The sequence below is a fragment of the Sporobolomyces salmoneus genome (genome assembly GCF_050403485.1).
Source record: "Sporobolomyces salmoneus JCM6883 DNA, S_salmoneus_JCM6883_v1_ctg33, whole genome shotgun sequence".
Classification (NCBI taxonomy): domain Eukaryota; kingdom Fungi; phylum Basidiomycota; class Microbotryomycetes; order Sporidiobolales; family Sporidiobolaceae; genus Sporobolomyces; species Sporobolomyces salmoneus.
The window spans coordinates 51539-73866 of record NW_027481130.1 but is presented as its reverse complement, the minus strand read 5'-3'; the positions used below and the strand labels follow the sequence as shown (position 1 = coordinate 73866).

Here is a 22328-nt window from a genome sequence, read left to right as displayed (position 1 = left end):
GCCTGCAGCAAGCTCGCAAAAGATCTCACGGTGCTCTCCGACGTCTGCTCAGCAAGCAAGAAACCCCGGTTCATGCGCCGAAATCCTCAGCCGAATCCCTCGCCTTGCTTCTCTCTTCTCGTCCTCACGCCTCGACCTCGCCAAATCCACTCAACGAAGAGTCAGTGAACCGGAGTAGAGGTGAGTGCGCCGCTCGAGCTCATACGCGTCTGGACGAAGCGCTAACCTCGTCTCCCGACAGTTTCTTGATCAAACTCTCTCTCGCAACAATAAGTCGACTTATTACTTCACGAGTGTTGTCAAATAGTTGGTGAGCTCTATAAGCTCGTACCTAGATCGGCGCGGCCGTCCAAAGTCTTATCCTTCCCCATATGCTGATTCACCGATTACCCCTCCCTCTGAACAGGCATGTCTGAAGCGTCTAGTAAGGCGGAACAGCGGGGTCCAACACTCTCAAGAGTGAGAAGACAGCTGCATCGACTTCCCTTCCTTCCAGCTGGATCCATCTTCATCTTCGCCCTCGCCCTCCTCGCAGCTCTTCACGGCGCCGGTCTCTACCTCTTCACCCGAGGCTTCCTCCTTACCCGTCAAACAATCTCGAAAGTGAACGACTGCGATCCGATCGCCGCCTCTGGAAACCTCGACCCTTCCTGCTCCCTTCCTCCAACACATTCGAAAGTTGTTTTCCTGGTAGTCGACGCTCTTCGGGCCGACTTTGTCCTCCCCGTCGACCACTCTCGCGACTTTGCAAACCATGTAACTCTCCCCTACGAACTCACACAACAAGACCCGACTCGATCCTTCCTCTCTCACTTTATCGCCGATGCGCCAACTACGACTCTTCAACGACTGAAAGGGCTCACGACGGGATCTTTGCCAACTTTCATCGACATGGGGAGTAACTTCGCTGGAGAAAGAGTAGACGAGGATAATTGGCTGTGGCAGGCGAAACGAGCAGGGAAGAAGATCGCGATGGTCGGAGATGAAACTTGGTTGAATGTTTTCCCACGAGGTCGCGAAGGTGTATGGCAAGACGACAAGGTGTGGCCCTACGACTCGTTCGACGTTGAAGATCTCGATACCGTCGATAATGGAGTTCGAAATCACCTTCTTCCCCTCCTCGACGAACCTCAAGATTGGGATGTCATCGTAGCCCATGGACTCGGCGTCGACCACGCTGGACATCGATTTGGAGCGGATCATCCAGAGATGACGAGGAAACTGAAAGAGACGGATGAACTTCTGAGGGAAGTTGTCAGCAAATTGGACGAAGAGACGTTACTCGTCGTGATTGGGGATCACGGAATGACGGATCGAGGTGATCACGGTGGAGACACTCGAGAAGAAGTCGACGCAGCACTCTGGGTCTACTCGAAAGCTAAAGAACCTCTCATCGATTCTACCTGGTTCGAACACCCGCTCGACTCCTCCCTTCATCCTCTCGCGACTCTCTACTCCCAAGCGAAGTCATCAGCAGATCTCGGTGACAAATTCGACTTGGATTGGTCCGCGAAAACCCTTTCGACTCATCGATCCGTCAGTCAGATCGACATCGTACCGACCCTCTCCCTCCTCCTCGGTCTCCCCGTTCCCTTTGGCAACCTTGGCCTCCCTATTCCTGAGCTCTTCTATCGCTCATCTTCCCTTCCCGTCGCTCCGACTCCCGCCGAAACCGAGAAGAAATCGAAACGAGGTTTGTTCGGAATCGGTCGACCTTCACACCCCGAGCTCCGCGATCACGAAACTCTCAACCCTCTACAAACCCTTCTGCAAGCGACCCTCATCACTTCTTCCCAGCTGTCCGAGTACCTCCTCACCTATACCTCGCAACCTTCCGGCAAAGACCTCGTTCCCTCGATGCCTGAACTCTCTTTCGTCCTCTCGATCGCCCAAGCTGCGTACAAAGGCGCACATGCTCCCGGTCACGATCGACACGAGATGGAATTGAGGGCGTTGGAGAAGTTCTGGAGTTTCGAAAGAAAAGCGAGGGAGAAAGCTAGGATCGTTTGGGCAAGGTTCGATAGGACTCTAATGGGAGCTGGAATCGTCGTTTGGATCGGGGGTATCGCGGTTGCGATCAAGATGGTATCAGAGACGAAGAAGGGAGCGGGAGCAAGATCTCTTCTCGGTAGAGGGATCGAAGGAGGACTCGTCGGATTCGCAACTTCTCTCCTGCTCTCTGTCCTTGGCGGTTTCCGACAATACGGAGGAGTTGGATCGAAGAGTATCGTCTTCACAACTGCTGTCGCTACCGAGCTCGCTATCTTGGCTTCTCCCTCCGCCAGCTCCCTCACCCTCGCACGCCGTCTCAAGAACCTCGTCACTCCACGACGTCTCGTTTCCATCGCCCCTCTCGCCATCCACTCGGCTCTCTTCGCATCTAACTCCCTCACGGTGTTCGAAGATACGGCAGTCCTCTACCTCCTCAGTTCCCTCCTCGTCGTCAATCTCGTTCGTGCGTTCGCTGCTCCTCAAGCCCGTCTTCGAAACCGCCTCGTTGCCTTCTCGGCCATCGCACTCGTCTGCGTTCGACTCATGGCTTGGAGTACGATCTGCCGGGAAGAACAAGTTCCAAGATGTCGACCTACGTTCTACCTCTCTGCTGGGTCGACTCAGGCGAACGTCGCTCTCGCCCTCGCTGGACTCGCCGCCTTCCTCCTCCCGACCATTCTTGTATCCTCCCTCGCCGTGTCGAAATCGGACGAAGGATTGGCACCTTTCTTCATCGGAGGAAGCGTTCGAGCTCTTCTCGTCGCTGGATCGGCGTACTGGATCGTCGACTCTGTCATCTCGACTTTCGGTCTCAACGGAGATCACGCCGTGCTCGCCGTTCTCGTCAAAACTGGTCTCGCTCGAATCGTTCTCGTCGGATCGATCTTGACTGCGACTCTCGTCTGGAGGCTCTCACCGTTGTGTATTCGAGTTCAGCACAACAAGATTCAGAACTCTGATGGCACGGCGGAACGTAATCAGATCAAAGTCATCGGTTTCGCAAACGCCCTCGGATCTTCTTACCTCCTCTTCTTCTCTGCCTGTTTCACTCTCCTCTTCCTCGTCTCACCTCCTCCTGCTCAAATCGTCCTCTCTCTCCATCTCGTCGTCATCCTCTGTCTCCTCGAGATTTTCGATTCCGAACGAGACGTCCAACATATCACTCGAGCTCTCTCCTCAACGAACGCGATCGAAGCGTTCCTTAACAACGACCTCCCTCCTGCACCTCCTCACACCGGTCCCAACTTTCTTCAACTCTCGACTCTCGCATTACTCGCACACGTCTCGTTCTTCTCGACTGGACATCAAGCCGTCCTTTCGTCGATTCAATGGTCCTCCGCCTTTATCGGGTTCCCAGCTCTCACTTATCCCTTCGCACCTGTCCTCGTCACTCTCAACACTCTCTCGTCGCACATCCTCACGGCACTATCGATCCCGCTCTTCGTCTTTTGGAACATTCCTCCGAAACTAGCCGATCAGCCTCCCCTCGTCACTCCTCGACATCTCTTACGATCGGGACTCCTCTATTCGACCTATCTCGCCGTCGTCGGATTAGCTTCTGCTGTTTGTTCAGCTTGGTTAAGGAGACATTTGATGGTGTGGAAGATTTTCGCGCCTCGGTTCATGCTCGCGGGAGTTTCAATCGTCGTCGTCGATATCGTGATCGTCTTCTCGATGTCGTGGGCCGCGAAAGGGACTCTTGGAAAGGTGAAAAAGTCGCTAGGGACTAGGGTCGCAGAATAGAAGTGAACTCGTTTAGAAATATCATCCTCTCCTCGCATTTTTCGCATCGCAATTCGTCTCGAGGGCAATGAGTGACTCTCTCCAACTTGTCGATCTCTCTCTAGCGCCGGAAGAGCAAAATTGATTGGGAAACACGGATTGCATGACCGAGAGACGAGAGAGAGAACAAGAGAAAACAAGAAACAGAAAAGAACTCCTCTTCTCCTCTCCTTTCTCCGACTCGAGACCCGAGACAAGAACGTCCGTCCCGCCCAACCAAGATAACACCAAGTCTTCCACGAGAACGAGTCGCTGATTGAAGAGAGCGAACCGTTTAACGGTAACGACGGAGGGAGAGGCTGTGAAAAGGGGAAAATAGAGGAAAAAAGAAAAATGCAAGTCAGCGACGACGACGAAGACGACGAGACGAGCAAATGCCAGCGCGACGTACGTGTTGTGTTTCTTCCATTGTTGCGACTTGGGTTGATGGTTGTGGCGATGTCCCTTTCCGATACCACGGTTTTGCTTTCCAGCCGAAGTGAGACCACGGGCCTCGCGACGCTTGTGAACGGGGTTGCAGATCCAGTTGATACGGGCGTCACGACGGATAGCCTTGTGGTGAGGGTCGACGAGGATGACTTCGAAGTACTTGTAGACTCCGTCCTGATTAATCCAGTAGGAGTTCAGGACGCGGAGTCCACCACAACGACGAGCAACTCGTACCAAGCGAACACGATCGCTCTCGCGTGCTCTCTCGTCTGTAGTTTTGCCTGCGAACACCAACGAGACCCTACGGACATCTGGAGAAGAGGAAAGAACGTTGCATCGTTTCGGCGCGAGATGCCTGTGCTCGAGGGAAATCAGCCGACGGACGCCCTCAATCTTTGATCAGCTCTATGCCCACTCATCCGTGAGCGAAGGCTTCGCAGTAGTATACCAAGGCCGCTGGTTCACCGAATTTCTGTACTTTGGTACCGTTGCGTTCGGAAACCGCTTCCCTCTCAAGCACGGGTCAGCGAGAATAGTGATACGCTTCATTAACTCCAAGAGAATGATAATCCAAAGAGTGAGAATAAGAGAGAGAGAGGAAAGACGAGGGTGACAAGGGAAAAGAAGTACACAGTGGAAGGAGGAACGAAGAGGAGATCGACCGCGAAAAACGAAGAGAGGGGGAAAAGGGTTCCCTAGTTCTTGAGGTCACGCTCAATGTGGTGTTGTTCAGCCTTGACCTTGTCTGCCGAATCGAGCGAGAGATCGTCGGTATTGTTTCCGAGTTTGTAGTTCCTCTCCATTTGGCTGTTGAGACATCCCCCATCGAAAAGATGGGTGAGGGATTCGAGCGATCGGTGAGCGGTTTCGGGGTAGAGGAAGTAGACGGTAGGGATCCAGAGGAGGTTGATCCGGCAAATGGGCGTGAAGGCGGAGAAGGGGTCGTCGAGCGGCGAGCACGAGTTGAAGGAGTTTACCGCCCCGGGACGACACTCGTTTTCCTACCCATTCCGGTCTCTTCTGTGTTGTAGATCGGTTTGGTACACTGCGGAGGAGTTGGGAGTCGAGTTGAAGAGCGTGTTGAGCTTGTCTGTCGATGAAGTGAAGCTGGGGGGAATCGAAGCGGAAAAGTGTCGAGGGACCGCAAGCTCGGCTCGGATCGTAGCGACAGTCATAAAGAGCACAACGTACTCTGTCGGAAGCTGAACGAGAATAGGGGAAGAGAGAGAAGAAGAGAGAGGTTTTGTCCTAGATCTCTTCTCGTCATCTACTCTTCACCGGCTGCTCGAAGGTCGCGCTAGAGCATCCGAGTCAAAGTTCAAGTTCTCTCAGCACCGCCAAACCCTGTAAGGACGCAAGGGACCTTGCATCGGCAGCGACTCGTCACTCAACTTCTCCCTCAAGAGTTCTTCGACGCTTCCGCCCAGGGGACAAGTCCAGACCGCTGTGGATTCGAGATATGGACTCTGAGGTACGTCCTCTCAACCCTGCGCTTTCTCGTACCTCGATAGCTCACCCGAGCGCGTGTTCTCACAGGTTGATCGAGGGTCTCTTGTAGGAAGCTCAGAGACTCGTCAGGAGACCGGGTTAGCTCAGAAGGTGTGCCTATCCGTCAGTATGTCGCGTATTCAAGTCAGAGCTGACCTCCTTTCGTTCCTCTGGCGAAAAGCATGGAATGGATCGTCTCTCTCGGTTACCAGTCGAACTCCTCGATAGCATCTTTGAACTCGCAAGTTCGAGTGTTGGGCCGACATTGACGATCGATCCGATATCAAAGGCGCTCCTACCCTCGCAAGAGCGAGCGATCTATGAGACCATCGCTGTCGATTCGAATCAGGACTTCCACTTACTCGTCCGAACCCTCGACGCTCAACCACGCAAAGGTCGACATACGAAGCATCTCGTATTGCCGGTTCCCGAGTATTGGCAGAAGGAAACGTTCGACCGCAGGTGGCTCTTGCGCCATTTGCCGAATGTGGACGAAATCGAGGTTTACCAGCACGATGAAACGATCAGCGTCCGGTTCGACGACGGACCTGATCTTCTGCCGTTCATACCTTCACTCCGTACTTGTCGGTTCCAGAACATCAAGCTCGACTCCGCGCTGGTCACTTGGCTCAGTCGTATCCCGACGCTCCGTCTCGTCGAAGTATCCCGTATTGTAAGCGACAAGGAGGAGGAGGAGGACAACAGCAGAGACTGGACTCCAGCTCGGCAAGTGCTCCAAGTCTCGATTCAATCCGTTTATCCCATCCCGGCTTCCTCTGGACCGAAACTCCTTCGATTCTTCCCTTCGGCATTCATCTCTTCTCTCGACATATCAGTGTCCCACGAGGACCCTATCCGTCCTCTCTTCGATAATCTTGATACTCGCCTACTGTCTCTTCGATTACGAGGTATCTCCTTCCGCATGGGGGACAAAACCATCGACTCCTTCCTTCCCAAATTCTCTCGCCTCCAGCATCTCCACCTTGATCCCTCCTTTACTTCCGGCGCTTTCCAAACCCATCTTCTCGCTCTCCTGAACCTCGTTTCACTAAGCCTAGCTTACGACGCACAAGAACCGAATCTCGACGAACTCTATCGAGGACTCGATCGTCTACCTCACCTCCGCACGCTCAAGTTCACATACCTCGGCATCGAGCAAGGTAAACAGTTTGACCTTGCTGAAGCAGAAGAGGAATCCTTTGATTCTGCTCGTGTAGCAGAAATCTTCTACCGCAACGACTTCTTTTTTCCGGACTCCTCCCTCCAACTCCTCGCCTGGGACATCGAATTGTCAAGCCTGAGCGGCTGGAGCCTGCCTTGGGCTGATAACATCTCGGACGTCTTGCCACGAGTGATCGAAATGGAGGAAAAGGCGAAAGCAGCCGGTCTCATCGTCGAAAGTAATTTCCCCGAACTCTGGAGTGGTTTCCGCCTTCAAGTCGCCGAACTTTACAACCGAGCGGTCGGAGCTTTCTACCTGAATGGAGATGAATGGCCTCTAAGAGACGCTCTGTCTCTCGCTCGAAAACACGGACTCGATATCGATCGACTCGAGTTTGATCTCGACGATGGAAGTATAGTCAGCTGCCGACACCTTAGATGGTTCAAAGTCAGGATCGGCGAGGTTGGGAGATCTCACCTTGTGTACGGACTAAGGTACAAAACATGGTTGAAGTTGGGTGAATCGGGGCAAGAGAAAGAGGACGACGAGAAAGCTGGTTCGGATCAGGGCTCGGAAGAAAGCGAGGTTGACTAGTATCATGAGGTGTGGATCATCGAAGATGTGAGTACTCGTTACCGTTCCTCTCTCAGATCCTCTGCTGATTTCCCGTCACTTTTCTAGTTACGAATGAATCCGTTTTGCTGTTCAGTCTCGAAATGTTATCTCTTCACGCTCGCTTCATCGATCGACTCGTACCCTGTCCCGGCGTCAGAGGCAAGAGTCTAGTCTGTTACAACTAGCATCACAGTCATTCATCGCTGTAGATGGGAACCTTGCATTTGCGCGGAATTCGACACTTTCGAAGTTTTCGCTCTCGTTCTGAACGAGTCATGCGTTTCGAGCGATCGCTTCGCCCAGTTTCGCACCTTGTCTCCGAAGAACGACCATGTGGAGCAACAATGGCGGCAGATAGGCCCATTAACGGAACGAATCGGACGGCGAGGTTCATTCGTCGCGATTCTTGCGAGTCGGTCAGAGCTCAGGCCACTCTTCTTCGTTACTCGCGCGTGTCCACTTGCCTGGACGTATCGTGTCTACAGGAACGACTGCTCCTGATGAAACCTGAAAGAACTCGACTCGAGCCCTCGAGTCTCTTCGAAAGTCGCAAATCGCTCTCGTCTCAAAGAGAATAGTGATACGCTTCATTAACCCCAAGAGAATGATAATCCAAAGAGTGAGAATAAGAGAGAGAGAGGAAAGACGAGGGTGACAAGGGAAAAGAAGTACACAGTGGAAGGAGGAACGAAGAGGAGATCGACCGCGAAAAACGAAGAGAGGGGGAAAAGGGTTCCCTAGTTCTTGAGGTCACGCTCAATGTGGTGTTGTTCAGCCTTGACCTTGTCTGCCGAATCGAGCGAGAGATCGTCGGTATTGTTTCCGAGTTTGTAGTTCCTCTCCATTTGGCTGTTGAGACATCCCCCATCGAAAAGATGGGTGAGGGATTCGAGCGATCGGTGAGCGGTTTCGGGGTAGAGGAAGTAGACGGTAGGGATCCAGAGGAGGTTGAGCGCGCAGAAAAGGAAGTAGGTACGGGACTGGGCGAAGCGCGAGGAAAAGTCAGCAACGACGAAAGAAGAAACGCGGAATACGAAAGAAGTTTGAACTCACTCCGATGGAACCAAACATGATCGGGTTAACGAGGACAGTCATTCCGACTCCGATCGACCATCCAGTGATACCGTAACCGTTACCTTGGGAACGCATCTCGGAGGGGAAGATTTCGGTAGGAATGAGGAAAGCGATCGTTCCCCAAGTCGAAGCGTACCTAGCAGAGAGAGCGAGAGATGAGCTCAGTCCATCTAAGCGAGAGACAGAGAGAGAAAAGAGAAGACTTACGCCAAGTTGAACAAGAAGAGCATGGCGACGGCAGCAGGAGCGATTTTACTCGCCAACCCAGGGTTAGCGAGCGACCCCTCGTACAGCGAAGCGGCGATCAAGTTGACAATGGCCAAGAGGAGGGATCCGACCATCAAACAAGGACGACGACCGAATCGATCAACGACTTGAGCACTGATGATCGTTCCGATGATACCGATAGTGTTGAGTCCTCCAGCGAGACCGGATTGAGTGATGGTCGAGTAACCGGCTTGCGAGAGAAGGACGGGAGAGTAGGCGGTAACGGCCTGTTCGAGAGAAGGGTGAGTTTTAGAAAGGGGCGAGAGAGACAAGGAGCGACTAACAGTGATTCCGGTCCAACTGGCCATGATTTGAAGCCAAATGCAGAGCCATGCACGACGACCAAGGTGCTTGTGAAGATCAGTGTTTCCCTTACCGAGGAGAATCTTTGCGAATTTCGACGACGGACGATCCCTTGTTGAATTGAGCTTCTTCGGCCCTACGAGGTGCGAAGCGAGTTCGTATCAGCCGTCGAACATTTTCAGCGCGAACAGAGGAGTAGTCACTTACATGCCGGTGAGCTCAGCGTCGACTTCGGGACTCGGTCCACCTCGAATGTGTTCGAGAACGTCGCGAGCTTCTTCGTGGCGGTTGACGGAGGCGAGGTAACGAGGACTGTCGGGTAGGAGTTTGATACCGATGAGGAGGATGATGGCGGGGACGCATTGGAACGCCAAGATGAAACGCCATCGGATGGGCGATAGACCGCTGTCGATGAACTCGAGTCCGAAAGCGAGCCAGTAGGCGACCGAGATTCCGAGGTAGTTGGCGATGAAGACGTATCCGAGGAACGCTCCACGGTGGGAAGCACCAGAGACCTCTGTTCGCGAGGGACAGGGAGAGAGGGGAGGCGAGATGGGGAGGAAGGAGAGGAAAGGAGAGAGGAAAGAGGGAAGTTCATCAGCACGGATCACACTACGACGAGCTTCGGAGAGATTGACTTACCAGAACAGTAGACGGGGACGATACCAGTGAGGGCACCAGTTCCGAAACCAGTTACGACTCGAGAGATGAGCATAAAGTCTGAACTTTGAGCAGCAGCTTGAAGTGCTCCTCCAACCATCGCGAAAGCGGAAGCTCCCATGATACCATTGATTCGTCCCCATTTATCAGCAGCCCATCCTCCAACGAAACATCCAACGATGCAACCCAAGTCTGCATGAGAGAACAAGAATCAGCGACGAAGTTTCACTCACACAAAGCGACGGGGGAGAAACTTGCAGTAGATCGAAACGATTCCTCCTTGGTGTACCTCATCAGTTACTCGTCCAGAGGGGTACTCTCCGATCCCAACTTCGCGAACGCTAGAAGGCGAGTCAAGGTATGAGTCAGTTTCGACTTTGACAACGACGATGTGCGAAACTTGATTTCGTTGAGACTCACTAGTCGGGGGAGGCGTTGACTGTAGACGGTGCGAGGAAGAGCGAGTCAGTATTAGTAAAAGAGGAATCGAGTTGGTTTCGAACTGGAAGATCGCTCCAAGAGAAGAGGAGAAAAATAACGTACCTCCTCCCATGACTCCCTGATCGTAACCCTCGAAGAAGCTATAGACGAAACGACGAGTTCAGTCGATGCTAGTACGTCACTGAGAGTGGGTTGGAACTTACATTGCAGTCAACGAGAATGCTTGAATCGCGAAACTGAGAGCGTTTGCGGAAGGAAAGAGTTTCTTCCATAAGGCCGGCATCGTGTGTTCTGCTGACGCCCGAAGGGTGGTGGTGTTGTTGTCGAGAGAGAGAGTGCTAGTGAGTGTAAGTCGAAGCGAGCGAGGGAGAACGAGTGCGAGAGAAGATGACAGAAGAAAGAGAAGAAGGAGAGGAGCCAAAAAAAATCGCGGAGTCCGGAACTGGAGTCTGTACGGAGTTTGGAGCGGAGCCTCAAGAAATCGGTGTTTTTCTTGGAGCCTCCACTTCGGCAGAAGGAATTCTTCGCGGATCCTTCGTTTTCCCACCCAAGTTTTCCTGTTTGAACTGGTTCAGTGGTTCTTCTTTCTTGCGATCAGCCCCCCCACCGAATAGAACGTTGATCGAGTAAGCAGATCGATAAGATTGCAGGAAAATCGATGGGCAAACCAGCTTGGATCGTCTTGTCGAAGTTCTTCAGCCTGGACATCGTTCCGATTTCTCCCTCGAAACGCATCGGTGCATTTCTCCCAATCTTGTAATCGATTGCCCGCGTTACAATAAGCCTCGGTCTTTACGTGTGTCCCTCGGGAGATTTCTGAGCTGAGCCTGAGCGGTTGCGATGCGAATTCGTAAGCTCTCCGAAAAGTCAAAGAAGGAAAAGTTTCTTCAAAGCGTGGAGCCCGGAAAAACACTCACGGGGCTCTTCTCTCTCTCCTCTCCCAACCCCTCACTCTTCTCCTCTCCTACTCCTCACTTGTCACCTTTGCGAAACGAATCAGCTATGGCCGCCTCAACGAAACCTCTCGAATTCACCGTCTTGGGAATGAACTCTGGAACGTCGATGGTATGGCTTTCTCTCGGCATGAACTCCCTCGAGAACCTCAGAGACTAACCTTTGAACAACTCTAACAGGATGGTATCGACTGCGCCCTCTGTCATTTCCGTCAAGACACTCCTACTTCCGAGATGCACTTTGAGCTCCTCAAGGTGAGCCTCCCTCCTTCTCGCCAACTACCTGAAGTCGATGCTGACAACGAACGACGATAACAGTACGGAGAGGTTCCCCTTCCCCAACCTATCAAGAAGCGAGTTATGAACATGATCCTACACAACTCGACGACTCCTGAAGAACTTTCTGAAGTCAACGTTCAATTGGCCGAGGCATTCGCTGGAGCCGTCGACAAATTCTGCGCCGACAACAACGTTGACAAGTCGACGATCGATGCCGTCGCTTCGCACGGACAGACGATCTGGCTTCTCTCGATGCCCGAAGAGGGTCAAGTCAAATCTGCCCTCACCATGGCCGAGGGAGCTATTCTCGCTTCCAAGTCAGTCTCTCTCTCTCTCTCTCTGGACGAGTCTCTCTCGAACGATACTGACACACTCGCTCGCAGGACTGGAATCACCGCCGTTACCGACTTCCGTATCTCTGACCAAGGTGAGTCGACACAACAAAATCCTCTTCATGCATCAGACGCGAGCGTGAGCTGACTCGTTTCCGTCGTTACAGCCGCTGGACGACAAGGTGCTCCTCTCATCGCTTTCTTCGACGCCCTCCTCCTTCACCACCCTACGAAACTCCGTGCTTGCCAAAACATCGGAGGTATTTCGAACGTCTGCTTCATCCCTCCCGATCACGCTGGAGGAGCTTCCGAATGTTACGACTTTGACTGTGGACCCGGAAACGTCTTCATCGATGCCGCCGTTCGACACTTCACGAACGGTGAACAAGAGTACGACAAGGACGGAGCGATGGGCAAACGTGGAAAGGTCAACCAAGCCATGGTCGACAAATTCCTCCAACGCAAGTACTTCAAGCTCGACCCCCCTAAGACGTGAGTCTCGCTCGAACTTTCTCTCTCTTTCGAAATTTCAATCCCTGACTTTTCTTCGTTCGTTCAGTACCGGTCGTGAAGTCTTCCGTGACACCCTCGCTCACGATCTCATCAAGGAGGGAGAAGCTGCCGGTATGAGTCAAGACGACATTGTCGCTACGATCACCCGAATCACCTCGCAAGCGATCGTCGACCACTACAAGCGTTACGCTCCCTCGCAAGATATCGACGAGATCTTCATGTGCGGAGGAGGAGCTCACAACCCCAACATTACCGAATTCCTTCAACAAGCTTACCCCAAGAGTGAGTCGATTTTGTGAATCTTCAAACGAGAGAACTGTCACTCACACTCCTTTCTCCTCTTTCAGCCAAAATCGTCATGCTCGACGTCGCTGGTATCCCCGGAGACGCCAAGGAAGCTTGCACCTTCGCCTGGCAAGGAATGGAGGCTGTGAGTCGATCCCCTCTCGAGATCGATCGAAGCAAAGTACTGATCTTTTCTGTCTTCTAGCTCGTTGGTCGTTCGATCCCCGTCCCTACTCGTGTCGAGACTCGTCGCCCTTACGTTCTCGGAAAGGTCTCGCCTGGAAGCAACTACCGCAACGTCATGCGACGAGGAATGGCCTTCGGTGGAGACGCCGACGAGCTCCCTTCGGTTCAAGAGATGGTCAACTACGTCGGTGGAAAGGTCTTTGACAACAAGTGGTAGGCATAGAAGAGGAACCTAGAAGTTTGTGGGACCCTTTTTGTTGTATTTAGACTTTCGTTTTTACTCCCCCCTCGTTAGATTCGCAATCATTTCGTCTATTCTCCCTTCTTTGCTTTGCGTCTCCACAGTCGAGAGTTGAGTTCGAGAGTGATCTGCAGTGAGACGAGCGTATTCAGTCTTTGCTCGATTTCGTTGAAGCAGAATTTTGGCGATGAGCGAAGACACGAAAGGCCAGAGAACACGACTGAAGCTCCCTCGAGTCGAATGGACCGCAGGCAGGACGACTCAAGTCTTCCTGTACGTTGTGAGAGAGTTGTGATCGAGAAAAGGCAAAGTCGGAGCGAACGAGAGTCAAGGGAAACGGACGAGGGAGCGCTTGGACGGAAGTCGAATGATGCAACAGCTCGTCCCGGATTTTCTGTAAGATCACTCCGTGCCGACAATATCGTGGTGCACGAGCTCTCACCATAAGAGGTCTCTCAAAGCAGGATGTGGCTCGAAGCGAGTGAACGTGAGACGAACTGGTCTTCTCTGGCGAGACGTAGATTGCTGGAACACGGAAAGTAACGCCGAGCGAGCCAGATCAGCAGCGGCGATGTCGTACAATCCGGGTTACTGACGAGAAGCTGAGTGATTGTGACAATTCGATAAGCAGTCTCACACAAACGAACAAAGACGGCGTCGAAGGTCAATCGCACCGCGAGCTGGCGCCCCTTCGGAACGCAGAGCGCCGAGGCCATCGAGTACAACACGAGCGAGTAGATCTAGCGTGCGGCAGCAGCAGCTGACAGTATCGACGCAGCGAGGAGCTAGCGAAGAGCGAAGAGCGAAGGATTTGGCGGTGGTTTCCGGCGCTCATTCACTGAGACCACACTGCCTACGAATTAGCGTCAAACATTGTGGAGGGAGAGTGAAGAGAGTGAGGAAGAGAGAGGTCTCGAATCGTTTGGGCCAAGTTCGAAAATCTCACGCCCTCTTCTTTTCCCCCTTGTGCCAGACCGGTAAGACTCGTTCCCTATAACTTTGACCTCTGTGGGCCTAGCTAGGTATCTACTAGATCCTGCTACCCACTCCCCTATCCCTCCTACGTCCAGGCAGCTTGAACTGATCTTTTTTTTCTGCTCCTCTCCCCTCCCTCACCTCGCTCGCCAATCACCCTGATCGCCTAACCGACTATCGAATACATCAACTTACTCTCATCAGACAACGATGGGAGCCTACAAGTACATCACGGAGCTTCACAAGCGCAAGCAATCGGACGTCCTCCGATTCTTGCTCCGAGTTCGCTGCTGGGAGTACAGACAGCTCAACGTCTGCCACCGCGCCTCGAGGCCTTCCCGCCCCGACAAGGCTCGCCGTCTCGGTTACAAGGTGAGTTGACACTCCTCTCTTCTCCTTTCTCTCTTTCTCTCGATTCGCTCGCCAGCTCCCGGCAACACACAACACCATCGAAACGACAACATGAGCCTTGGTCTTCGACTGGGTGAATGCTGTACTTCCGACGTTCGATCACTCGCCTGTTACTCGACCAATCGACTTTCACCCTCCTCCTCTTCCTCCCACTTCCCCCCTCAGGGTTCGATCGTAGCACCCTCCTCTCTTTGAGTGAAGGGAGCTACTTTGCGAACCCTCGAGTGCAGCACATTGTTTGCTCAAACCAGAGGAGCAGCATGCAGAAACTGACGTGCTGCTCGATGCGGTTTTCTCTCTCCTTCCTTCCTCCTCCTTCGCTCTCTCGCATACTCTACAATAGGCCAAGCAAGGTTACGTTATCTACCGTATCCGTGTCCGTCGTGGTAACCGCAAAAAGCCCGTTCACAAGGGTCAGTTCTCACTTTCTATTTCTAATTTTCTCGAAACTCGAGCTGATACCTTGCGTTTTGTCCAGGTGCGACCTACGGAAAGCCCACCAACCAAGGTGTCAACCACTTGAAGTTCCAACGTTCGCTCCGTTCGACCGCCGAGGAACGAGTTGCTCGTCGTTGTGGTGGACTCCGCGTCCTGAACTCCTACTGGATTAATCAGGACGGAGTCTACAAGTACTTCGAAGTCATCCTCGTCGACCCTCACCACAAGGCTATCCGTCGTGACGCCCGTATCAACTGGATCTGCAACCCCGTTCACAAGCGTCGCGAGGCCCGTGGTCTCACTTCGGCTGGAAAGCAAAACCGTGGTATCGGAAAGGGACATCGCCACAACCATCAACCCAAGTCGCAGCAATGGAAGAAACACAACACGTACGTCCCAGTGTTCCCGCGTCTCGTTCTCGTTGTTCTCGTCATCGTCGCTGACTTGCAAATTTCTTTTTTCTTTTTTTCACTTTTCACAGCCTTTCCCTCCGTCGTTACCGTTAAACGGTTCGCTATCCTCAATCAGCGACTCGTTCTCGTGGAAGACTTGGTGTTATCTTGGTTGGGCGGGACGGACGTTCTTGTCTCGGGTCTCGGGTGGAGAAAGGAGAGGAGAAGAGGAGTTCTTTTCTGTTTCTTGTTCTTGTTCTCTCTCTCTCTCGTCTCTCGGTCATGCAATCCGTGTTTCCCAATCAATTTTGCCGGTCGTCGTCAGCGAGAGGATCAACGGCCTCGAGAGAGTCGCTCGTTGCTCTCGATATGTTAGCGCCTTCGACTCGTCTCGCGACGGGCTGGAAGAAGCTACAAAGTCATGATTCGTCTTCCAAGGGTACAATGACGACTTAGTATGCAGACCGTACAAACGGCTTCGTGTCTTGCTGAGTTTTGGTTTGTTTGCGGTGCTCCGTGCTCGTGACACAGATTTTCGACAAAAATCTGTTTCATTCAGGGGATGTTGGGTTTTTTCGAGTAAAGCGAATCGCGGCGGGATTGAGCGCGAGTGCTGGGGACGCTGTCAGCGGGCTTAGAGCTTCGATAGCCTCGCCCTCTGTAGATTGTCGCAGAGAGGAGTTAGTCAAGATGCGGGAGAGCGAGAAAGGCGAAATTCAAGGCTTACAGCGTTGATTCCGCTCCTTGACGAGAGATTCTGTCTGTTCTATTCTCATTCTCCTCCTCCCTTCACTATTCTACCATCAGTGTGCTTTTCGCTTTCTCGTCGTCGTCGACTGGCACTCACACTCCCTTTTTTCACTTTTCGCTTTTCACCTTTCGCAGCCTCTCTTTCTGTCGAGAGTGATCTTCTAACTCGAGGGAAACGCTGAATCGATTCTACAGTTTCCAAATGTAACCATTCTCTACCTCGATCCCACTCGGCGGTTTAGCTTCCGCAAATGCTGCTCTCACCGGAGTCACTGAGATTCCGCCTTCGTGTAACGTTGTTCGATCTTCTCCGGTTTTCTGTGAGCTCTTCAGAACGTCAGCAGGCGCATTAGAAGGGAAGAGAGCACAAGAGACTGACCATGTTCCCTGCGTCGGGGTTGATCAAATGAGTGATATCGGGAGAGAAACCAAACGATAGAGGTTGAGAGTAATGTTCCGGTTTCACTAATAGGTTCTCATCCCCCTCCCCTGATCCGTTCGATTTGCCGTTCTTGGAATCGCCTCGAGGTTCGGGAATTGCGGCAGGTCCGGAATCGTCAACGGGGAGAGGGGCGGAAGAATTCAGGGATTTGAAGAGTCGTCCGTAACCGGTTACGGCCATTGATGTCCAGTGGACTTTCGGATTTTCAAGAATTGTCGGCATGAGCTATCAGGAGATGGACGAGTTCAGTATCACGCTGAATACGACGAAAAAGAGACACTTACCGGAACATTAACGCTGTAAACGTCTACCTTGTTCTCCCCCTTTCCCCATCCGAGCTTGAACAGCCTCTCAATCACCATACAAGATAGCTCGACCGCCCTATCCACCAACTCTTTCCCTGGCGGCTTGTAACCTTCCATCAACCCAAACGAGAGCGCGATCCCCGGAGTTCCCGATAACGAACCTGCGAGTGCTGCGCCAAGGGTACCGGATGATAAAGCGAAGGCAGAAGAAGTGTTTCGACCAAAGTTGGGACCGGAAATGACGAAATCGAATGAATTGGGTGCGTAGAGGTTGTGAAGTGCGATCGAGGAACAGGTAGCGGGAGTTCCGTCGAGCAGGATCATCTCCATCTTGTCTTCGTTTGCGGCGTCGTTGTATGATTCGAGGGGTAAGTCGCGCGTTTCGCCTTGAGTACCGTCGGAAGAGAGCTTGTGATCCGCGTAATAATATTTCCCTTTCGTTTCTTCGACGATTACGTAGCTCTTTCCAGCCCTATACGCTCCCACGACAAACTTCAGCTCTCTGCAATGGTTCTGATAAAAGATTGGAAGCTCACCAGGACCTCTGTTTCGAGGGAACAACGACCTTTACTTGCCAACCCAATTTCTCGACCAAGGCTCTCGCGAACGGGTAGATGAAGGGGCTGTGGCCATTCTCAGGGGTCGGTGGTCCATCGTCATTCGTGAGGAGTACTCGAACTTGACGAGGAGTCGACATTTTGGAGGAAAGAGATGACGGCGCGGTAGAGTGGGGAACGGTCAAGGGAGAGTTGAGGCGGGGGAGACGGCGTTCGCAGAGCTGATAGATTGTGGTGACTCTGCTTGCGATCGCTTGAAACAGGTACTCGGAGTGAGTGAGGAGAAAGGAGAGAAGACTCCCTTCCGCCGGCTCATTTTGAGGGAGACGATTTTCGACAATTTATACTGCAATACTACAGCGAGCTGAGCGTCTAGTCATTGTCAAAGAAAAGCGGTAGTCGCGAACCGAGAAGCGGAACTCAACCGGATCAATGCGACGGACAAAGCGCGAAAATCTCGCGAAAGGCGACAACCACCTTCGATCGAGTTGAGACAGAGACTAACAGCGTTTCACGAACGAACAAAAGAGCAGGGCAGACAACAAGGGGTGCGGGTAAGGTACTTCTTCGGACTACGGTTTTCGTTTTTCGTTTCTTCCTACCTCGATTTCCTTTCCGAATCCGCGATTTGGAACGAGAACTTTCCGGTCCTAAAGAGCAGAGTTGTCATCAGTAAGAGATTACCGTTCGTGAAGAGAGGAAGATGGCCACCTTTCGAGTCGTTCGACAAGAACATTCCCGAGAGCCGTCGCCGGAGTCAGAGAACCTCCTTGTTTCGCCAACGGAGACAAACGATCATGATCCTTGAGTAGCGCCAACGCAACTTCACTAATCATAGTCGAAGTCGACGAATACCCTGGGTCTCCCTTTCCTTTCAACACGACCTTGATCTCGTGTTTCCCGTCTTGACTTTTCGCAACGGTCGTAGTTTCGAACCAACCGGATTCTTGTGCTTCGGGAGAGGGTCCATCTCCACTTTGAGGTCCGAAACGTTTCACGAGGGCTCGAATGGGACTGATCAAGACTATTCATTTCGCGGGCAATCGGAGGTGAGCGAGAGGGGAAGCGGAAAAGAAAGGACAGGACTTACTCGCTCCGAGACCGAGGTAGAGAACGACTGAGGTGAAGAATGCAGAGATAGGGCCGGGAGTAGTCATGTACTCTTCGTAGTTGAAGTCAGAACCGTAATTGAGAGGTCTTGCAGAAGGAGCAGCGGATTCGAAAATTCCCCATGATCGTCTCACGATCGCAGTGTTGTAAGGTGCCCTGCAAGGAAGCGACGTATGAGCATCCTATGGGTCAGAAAGAGATAGAGGTAGGGCGTACATGATAAAGAACGCTCCCCAGAAGCGTTCTTTTCCGTATTCGAACGACTTCGCGAGCACGGTCGAAGGCTTGTGTTTACCCTCAACTGAGAGCGACCAAAGTGAGTATCATCTCACAAGCTCATGAGACTGAGCAGACTCACTTGGGCAGAGAGCGTAAGGATCGGTAGCGAGTTTGCGATCTTCCGCTCCCGCTTCGATCATTCCGATTCCACTCGCGAGAGTTCCACCACTCAAAGTTCCCTTTGCTTTGAATCCGCTCCTGACTGCTCCTAGTTTCGCATCGGGGTCGATCTGAGAGAGGCGTTGAGCTGCGAGGAAAGTGTTGAGGTCCGAGGGAATCGAATCGAATCCTGCGGCGTTCACGAGGATCGCTTTCGACGAGAGCGCTGAACGAGTATAGTTCTTGGCCATCTTGTAGACGAATGGAGTCTCTCCTAGAAGAAGTAGAACTTCGTGATCAGCGAAAGACCGAGCGCAAGAGAGGAGAAGAGAGAGCCGCTTACCGGTAAGATCGCAGTAATGGACTCCCATCTCGGCGCAAAGTTTGTAGAGCAATTCACCGTGAGCCATGTAAGGTCCAACAAGCGACGCTACGACCTTCACTTGCGAGAGGACTTCCCTCAAGCTCTTCTCGTCGGTCGAATCGGCGACGAGGACATCCGCCGTGACTCCAACTTCTTTCAACCTCCTTTGTACCTTTTCTCGATTCCTACCGACTGCGACGAGTTTGAAGTTCTCTTCGGGTGCTCGAGAGGCGAGGTAGCGGGCGACGAGTGTACCTGTAATTTGCTGTGCGTTTCATTTTCGGGCTCAGTGAAACAAATGAGACCCAGCCCTACCTGTAAAGCCCGAAGCGCCGAAAACGGCGATGTCGTACTTCTTGGACATGGTTTCGAGAGTAGAGACTGAGGGAGAAAGAGATGAGGTCAGTTTGCCGACTTCCGATGTGGGAAAAGGAGAGTGGAAACCGGATGCCGAGCGTACGGGAGCAAGTGCGTTTGAGTGTTCGAGAAGCTTCGTATACCTCGTGATCCGAAGAGGCAGTGAATGGGAGAGAGAGGAGAGGATCTGGGAAACTCGCGATCTTGATCTCTCTCTTCTCCACTTCACTCGACGAAAAGCGCGTACCCCTCAGAGGGATCGCTTCTCCTCATGGAGGAACGAGCACCCGAACAGGAAGAACCGCGCCCAGAACTTCCTCCAAATCCTTCATCAAACAATCCCTCGTCTCTCCCTCCGCCTCGCTTCCAGCCCGCTACCGGATCAACAATGCAGGAGTTACACCGGAACGATCCTGTCCTGAAGCTCATACCGACGAAACGTCCTCGAATGACTGAAAGTACTTCAACTTCTCCGCGAATGCACGTTTGGACCGAACCCATGACGGACGACTGGGAGAAAGAGTTCAATGATTGGGTACAATAAGAGATCAGGCTACTCCCGCGCGAGCACGACAAACTCATTCCGGAGGAGATAAATCTCGTTTTCCACGACTTGTCAGAATCATACATTAGACAGGCTCAGATGCTCATGTGAGTTCGCTACCTTTTCGCAGACGAAACCATTCACTAAGTGCGCCATCCACCATCAGTACAAAGAAGGAGGATCCCCAGAACTTTATGAAAGCGAAAGAAATTGTCGCGGGAGTTTTGAATCGACACAGAAGTCAAGCCGGTCTCAACGCTGCCTTGATCCGAATCAAGCAGGGAACGACTCCCTCTCCCTCTCCGACTCCTCCGCCTCCTCTCCCCCCGCTCCCTGCTCTACCGCATCAAAGATCAGTTTCCGATCCTCAGCAAACTCGTCCAACGAAACAACCTCGACTCGAGCCGAATCCAACAACAACAGGAGGAGGAGGAGGTCACGTACGAACAAATACAGATAGTCAAGTCGCAAGGAACGATCCGTCCGCAATTCCAGCCCTCACACGTCCGCAGATTACGAAAATCCGACTTCCAGGAATGCAACGAGCTTTCCCCCCATTCTTCTTCGAAATCTACCTCGTCGCCCGCGGAACAAAGTCACCTCGCAACGTGACACTGAATCTAATGAGCGCAGCGTTCCCTGAATGGGTTGCATCGGTCGGCGGAATCGAAAAAGCGGACGAATTCATCGGTCAACTTGAGATACTCGCTCAGAAAAATGACGCGAGCGGAGGAGCACCTCAACACGAAAAGGAGAGGAGGATCGCCGCTACAATCTGGTTCAAGAATCTCGATGAGGCTCAGAGGAGGGCTGAGCGTCTCAGATTCGAGGGAACCGCCTCTGTCACTCCGAGTCCGAACACCTCGAGAAGAACTTCCCCCGAAATCTCTCGATCGATTACGATACCCGTCGAACCACCCCCCGTCGTAGTAGAGGAGAAAAAGGTTTGCAACAAGGTGAGCTTCTACTCCGATGAACTACTGATTTTCGGCTCTAACCCTCTTGCTTTGTTCAGTGCGCCGCCGAATCACTCGAGTGTAACGGAGAAGATCCTTGCGATCAATGTATCTCGCTCGGACGGTATCACCTTTGCACTTTCCCCGATCCTCCTCCTCCTCCTCCCGCCCCTCCTCCTTCTCGCCCTGCGTCCGTACCTCAGCCTCGCGTTGTACCTTCGAACGACCGTCCATCTTCGAGTCCGTTACAGTCTCGAGGAAGTTCAAGGAACGGGACGTCGCCCGCACTGTCTCAAACCTCCTGGCAAAGCAGACCGTCGACAGCCGAAAATCGAAATCCCCAACCGAATCCGACTCATCATCAACCTCCGCCTCCTCCTCATCATCCACACACCCGCACAACTACGTTCCCTCCTCATGGTCTACCGACCTATACTCTCGAAGAGGCGCAAGAGATGGCTCGGGCTGGACGGCGTCGCGATTCGAATCCAGGAGAAGCTAGACCGCCAGCTCCCGCTTACCTCCAACGCGGGTCCCCCTCAAACTCCCCGGTCGTTCTTCCACCCGTCGAACCTGTAACGGTCAGGACTCGTCAATCTCCAGTCCTCGCTTCTTCAACTTCGGCTCTGGATCGGTCGAGTCAATTGAGCCGGTCAGTCGGGTCCAGCACCTTGACTTCGAGCCGATCTGGAGGTCCTCGGTTGCCTCCACCAACTCGAGAACCGTTAGGGCTCGAACAAGCTCGTCACTTCGCTGAAACCGCGGGACCGCGAACGCGTGATCTTCAACCCCTTCGACGGTCGCTCCCGAACAGTATGTTAGGCTCACCAGTCGACTGCGCTCCCGATCACAACTCGCCTCATTCAGCCAGATACCCTCAAGGTGCGACGGCCTGGCAACCATATTCCTTCCTTCCGCCAGCTCCTCACACTTCTCGTTCTCCTCCTCACGGATCGCCTCCTCTCGCTCAACGTCAATACCCAATCTATCCGCCGCCGCAACATCCTCAGCACTCCAATCCTTCGAATATGCAGCCTCGACAAAACTCTCAACCTCAACCACCTTCGAATCAAAGGTTTCAAACTCCTTCCTGGCAAAACTTCCTCCGAAACCTCCCTCCTCATCTCGACAATCTCCGAAGCTGTATACCCTTCAAAGCTCCCTCGACCGGCTCGACACCTGGAGGCAGTTTCAACTGATGATCCTTTCTCTCTCTCTCCTCTTACGCCCTTTGCGTCGCTCTTGAATTTGTGTCATAACTCCACCCTAGCATTTTACTGTCTCTCTCTCTTCTCCTTGTTGTCGTTCTGAAAATTAGCTAGCATTTCTTCCTTCCTTCTGTTTCTC

The 22328-nt window shown here is 52.7% G+C and overlaps 8 protein-coding genes across 8 annotated transcripts; 5 read left to right on the top strand and 3 right to left on the bottom strand.

Moving 5' to 3' along the window:
• Positions 1–408: 408 nt before the first annotated feature.
• GPI13 (mannose-ethanolamine phosphotransferase GPI13) lies at positions 409–3735 on the top strand (the record flags this gene model as incomplete). The annotated part of the gene is made up of 1 exon (XM_076633034.1): positions 409–3735. One exon carries the CDS (start codon positions 409–411, stop codon positions 3733–3735), a length of 3327 nt encoding a protein of 1108 aa, XP_076486948.1.
• A 1927-nt stretch (positions 3736–5662) lies between these two features.
• JCM6883_004317 (uncharacterized protein) lies at positions 5663–7447 on the top strand (the record flags this gene model as incomplete). Its single annotated transcript, XM_076633033.1, has 3 exons — positions 5663–5674; positions 5740–5814; positions 5873–7447. 3 exons carry the CDS (start codon positions 5663–5665, stop codon positions 7445–7447), a joined length of 1662 nt encoding a protein of 553 aa, XP_076486947.1.
• A 758-nt stretch (positions 7448–8205) lies between these two features.
• JCM6883_004316 (uncharacterized protein) lies at positions 8206–10496 on the bottom strand (the record flags this gene model as incomplete). The annotated part of the gene is made up of 11 exons (XM_076633032.1): positions 8206–8448; positions 8522–8678; positions 8750–9036; positions 9094–9109; positions 9186–9248; positions 9320–9629; positions 9755–9964; positions 10031–10113; positions 10193–10211; positions 10316–10353; positions 10417–10496. 11 exons carry the CDS (start codon positions 10494–10496, stop codon positions 8206–8208), a joined length of 1506 nt encoding a protein of 501 aa, XP_076486946.1.
• A 719-nt stretch (positions 10497–11215) lies between these two features.
• Positions 11216–12978, top strand: JCM6883_004315 (uncharacterized protein; the record flags this gene model as incomplete). Its single annotated transcript, XM_076633031.1, has 8 exons — positions 11216–11278; positions 11347–11421; positions 11485–11762; positions 11829–11872; positions 11945–12269; positions 12337–12572; positions 12638–12720; positions 12781–12978. 8 exons carry the CDS (start codon positions 11216–11218, stop codon positions 12976–12978), a joined length of 1302 nt encoding a protein of 433 aa, XP_076486945.1.
• A 1209-nt stretch (positions 12979–14187) lies between these two features.
• Positions 14188–15332, top strand: JCM6883_004314 (ribosomal protein L15e; the record flags this gene model as incomplete). The annotated part of the gene is made up of 4 exons (XM_076633030.1): positions 14188–14349; positions 14732–14801; positions 14867–15215; positions 15308–15332. 4 exons carry the CDS (start codon positions 14188–14190, stop codon positions 15330–15332), a joined length of 606 nt encoding a protein of 201 aa, XP_076486944.1.
• Positions 15333–16157: 825 nt separating this feature from the next.
• On the bottom strand, positions 16158–17412 carry JCM6883_004313 (5'/3'-nucleotidase SurE; the record flags this gene model as incomplete). Its single annotated transcript, XM_076633029.1, has 4 exons — positions 16158–16286; positions 16348–16635; positions 16695–17187; positions 17252–17412. The coding sequence occupies 4 exons, from the start codon at positions 17410–17412 to the stop codon at positions 16158–16160; spliced, it is 1071 nt and encodes a 356-aa protein (XP_076486943.1).
• A 540-nt stretch (positions 17413–17952) lies between these two features.
• On the bottom strand, positions 17953–19488 carry JCM6883_004312 (saccharopine dehydrogenase family protein; the record flags this gene model as incomplete). The annotated part of the gene is made up of 6 exons (XM_076633028.1): positions 17953–18296; positions 18363–18538; positions 18599–18683; positions 18741–19034; positions 19104–19379; positions 19440–19488. 6 exons carry the CDS (start codon positions 19486–19488, stop codon positions 17953–17955), a joined length of 1224 nt encoding a protein of 407 aa, XP_076486942.1.
• A 636-nt stretch (positions 19489–20124) lies between these two features.
• JCM6883_004311 (uncharacterized protein) lies at positions 20125–22180 on the top strand (the record flags this gene model as incomplete). The annotated part of the gene is made up of 4 exons (XM_076633027.1): positions 20125–20132; positions 20192–20465; positions 20538–20981; positions 21041–22180. The coding sequence occupies 4 exons, from the start codon at positions 20125–20127 to the stop codon at positions 22178–22180; spliced, it is 1866 nt and encodes a 621-aa protein (XP_076486941.1).
• Between the last annotated feature and the right edge of the window lie 148 nt (positions 22181–22328).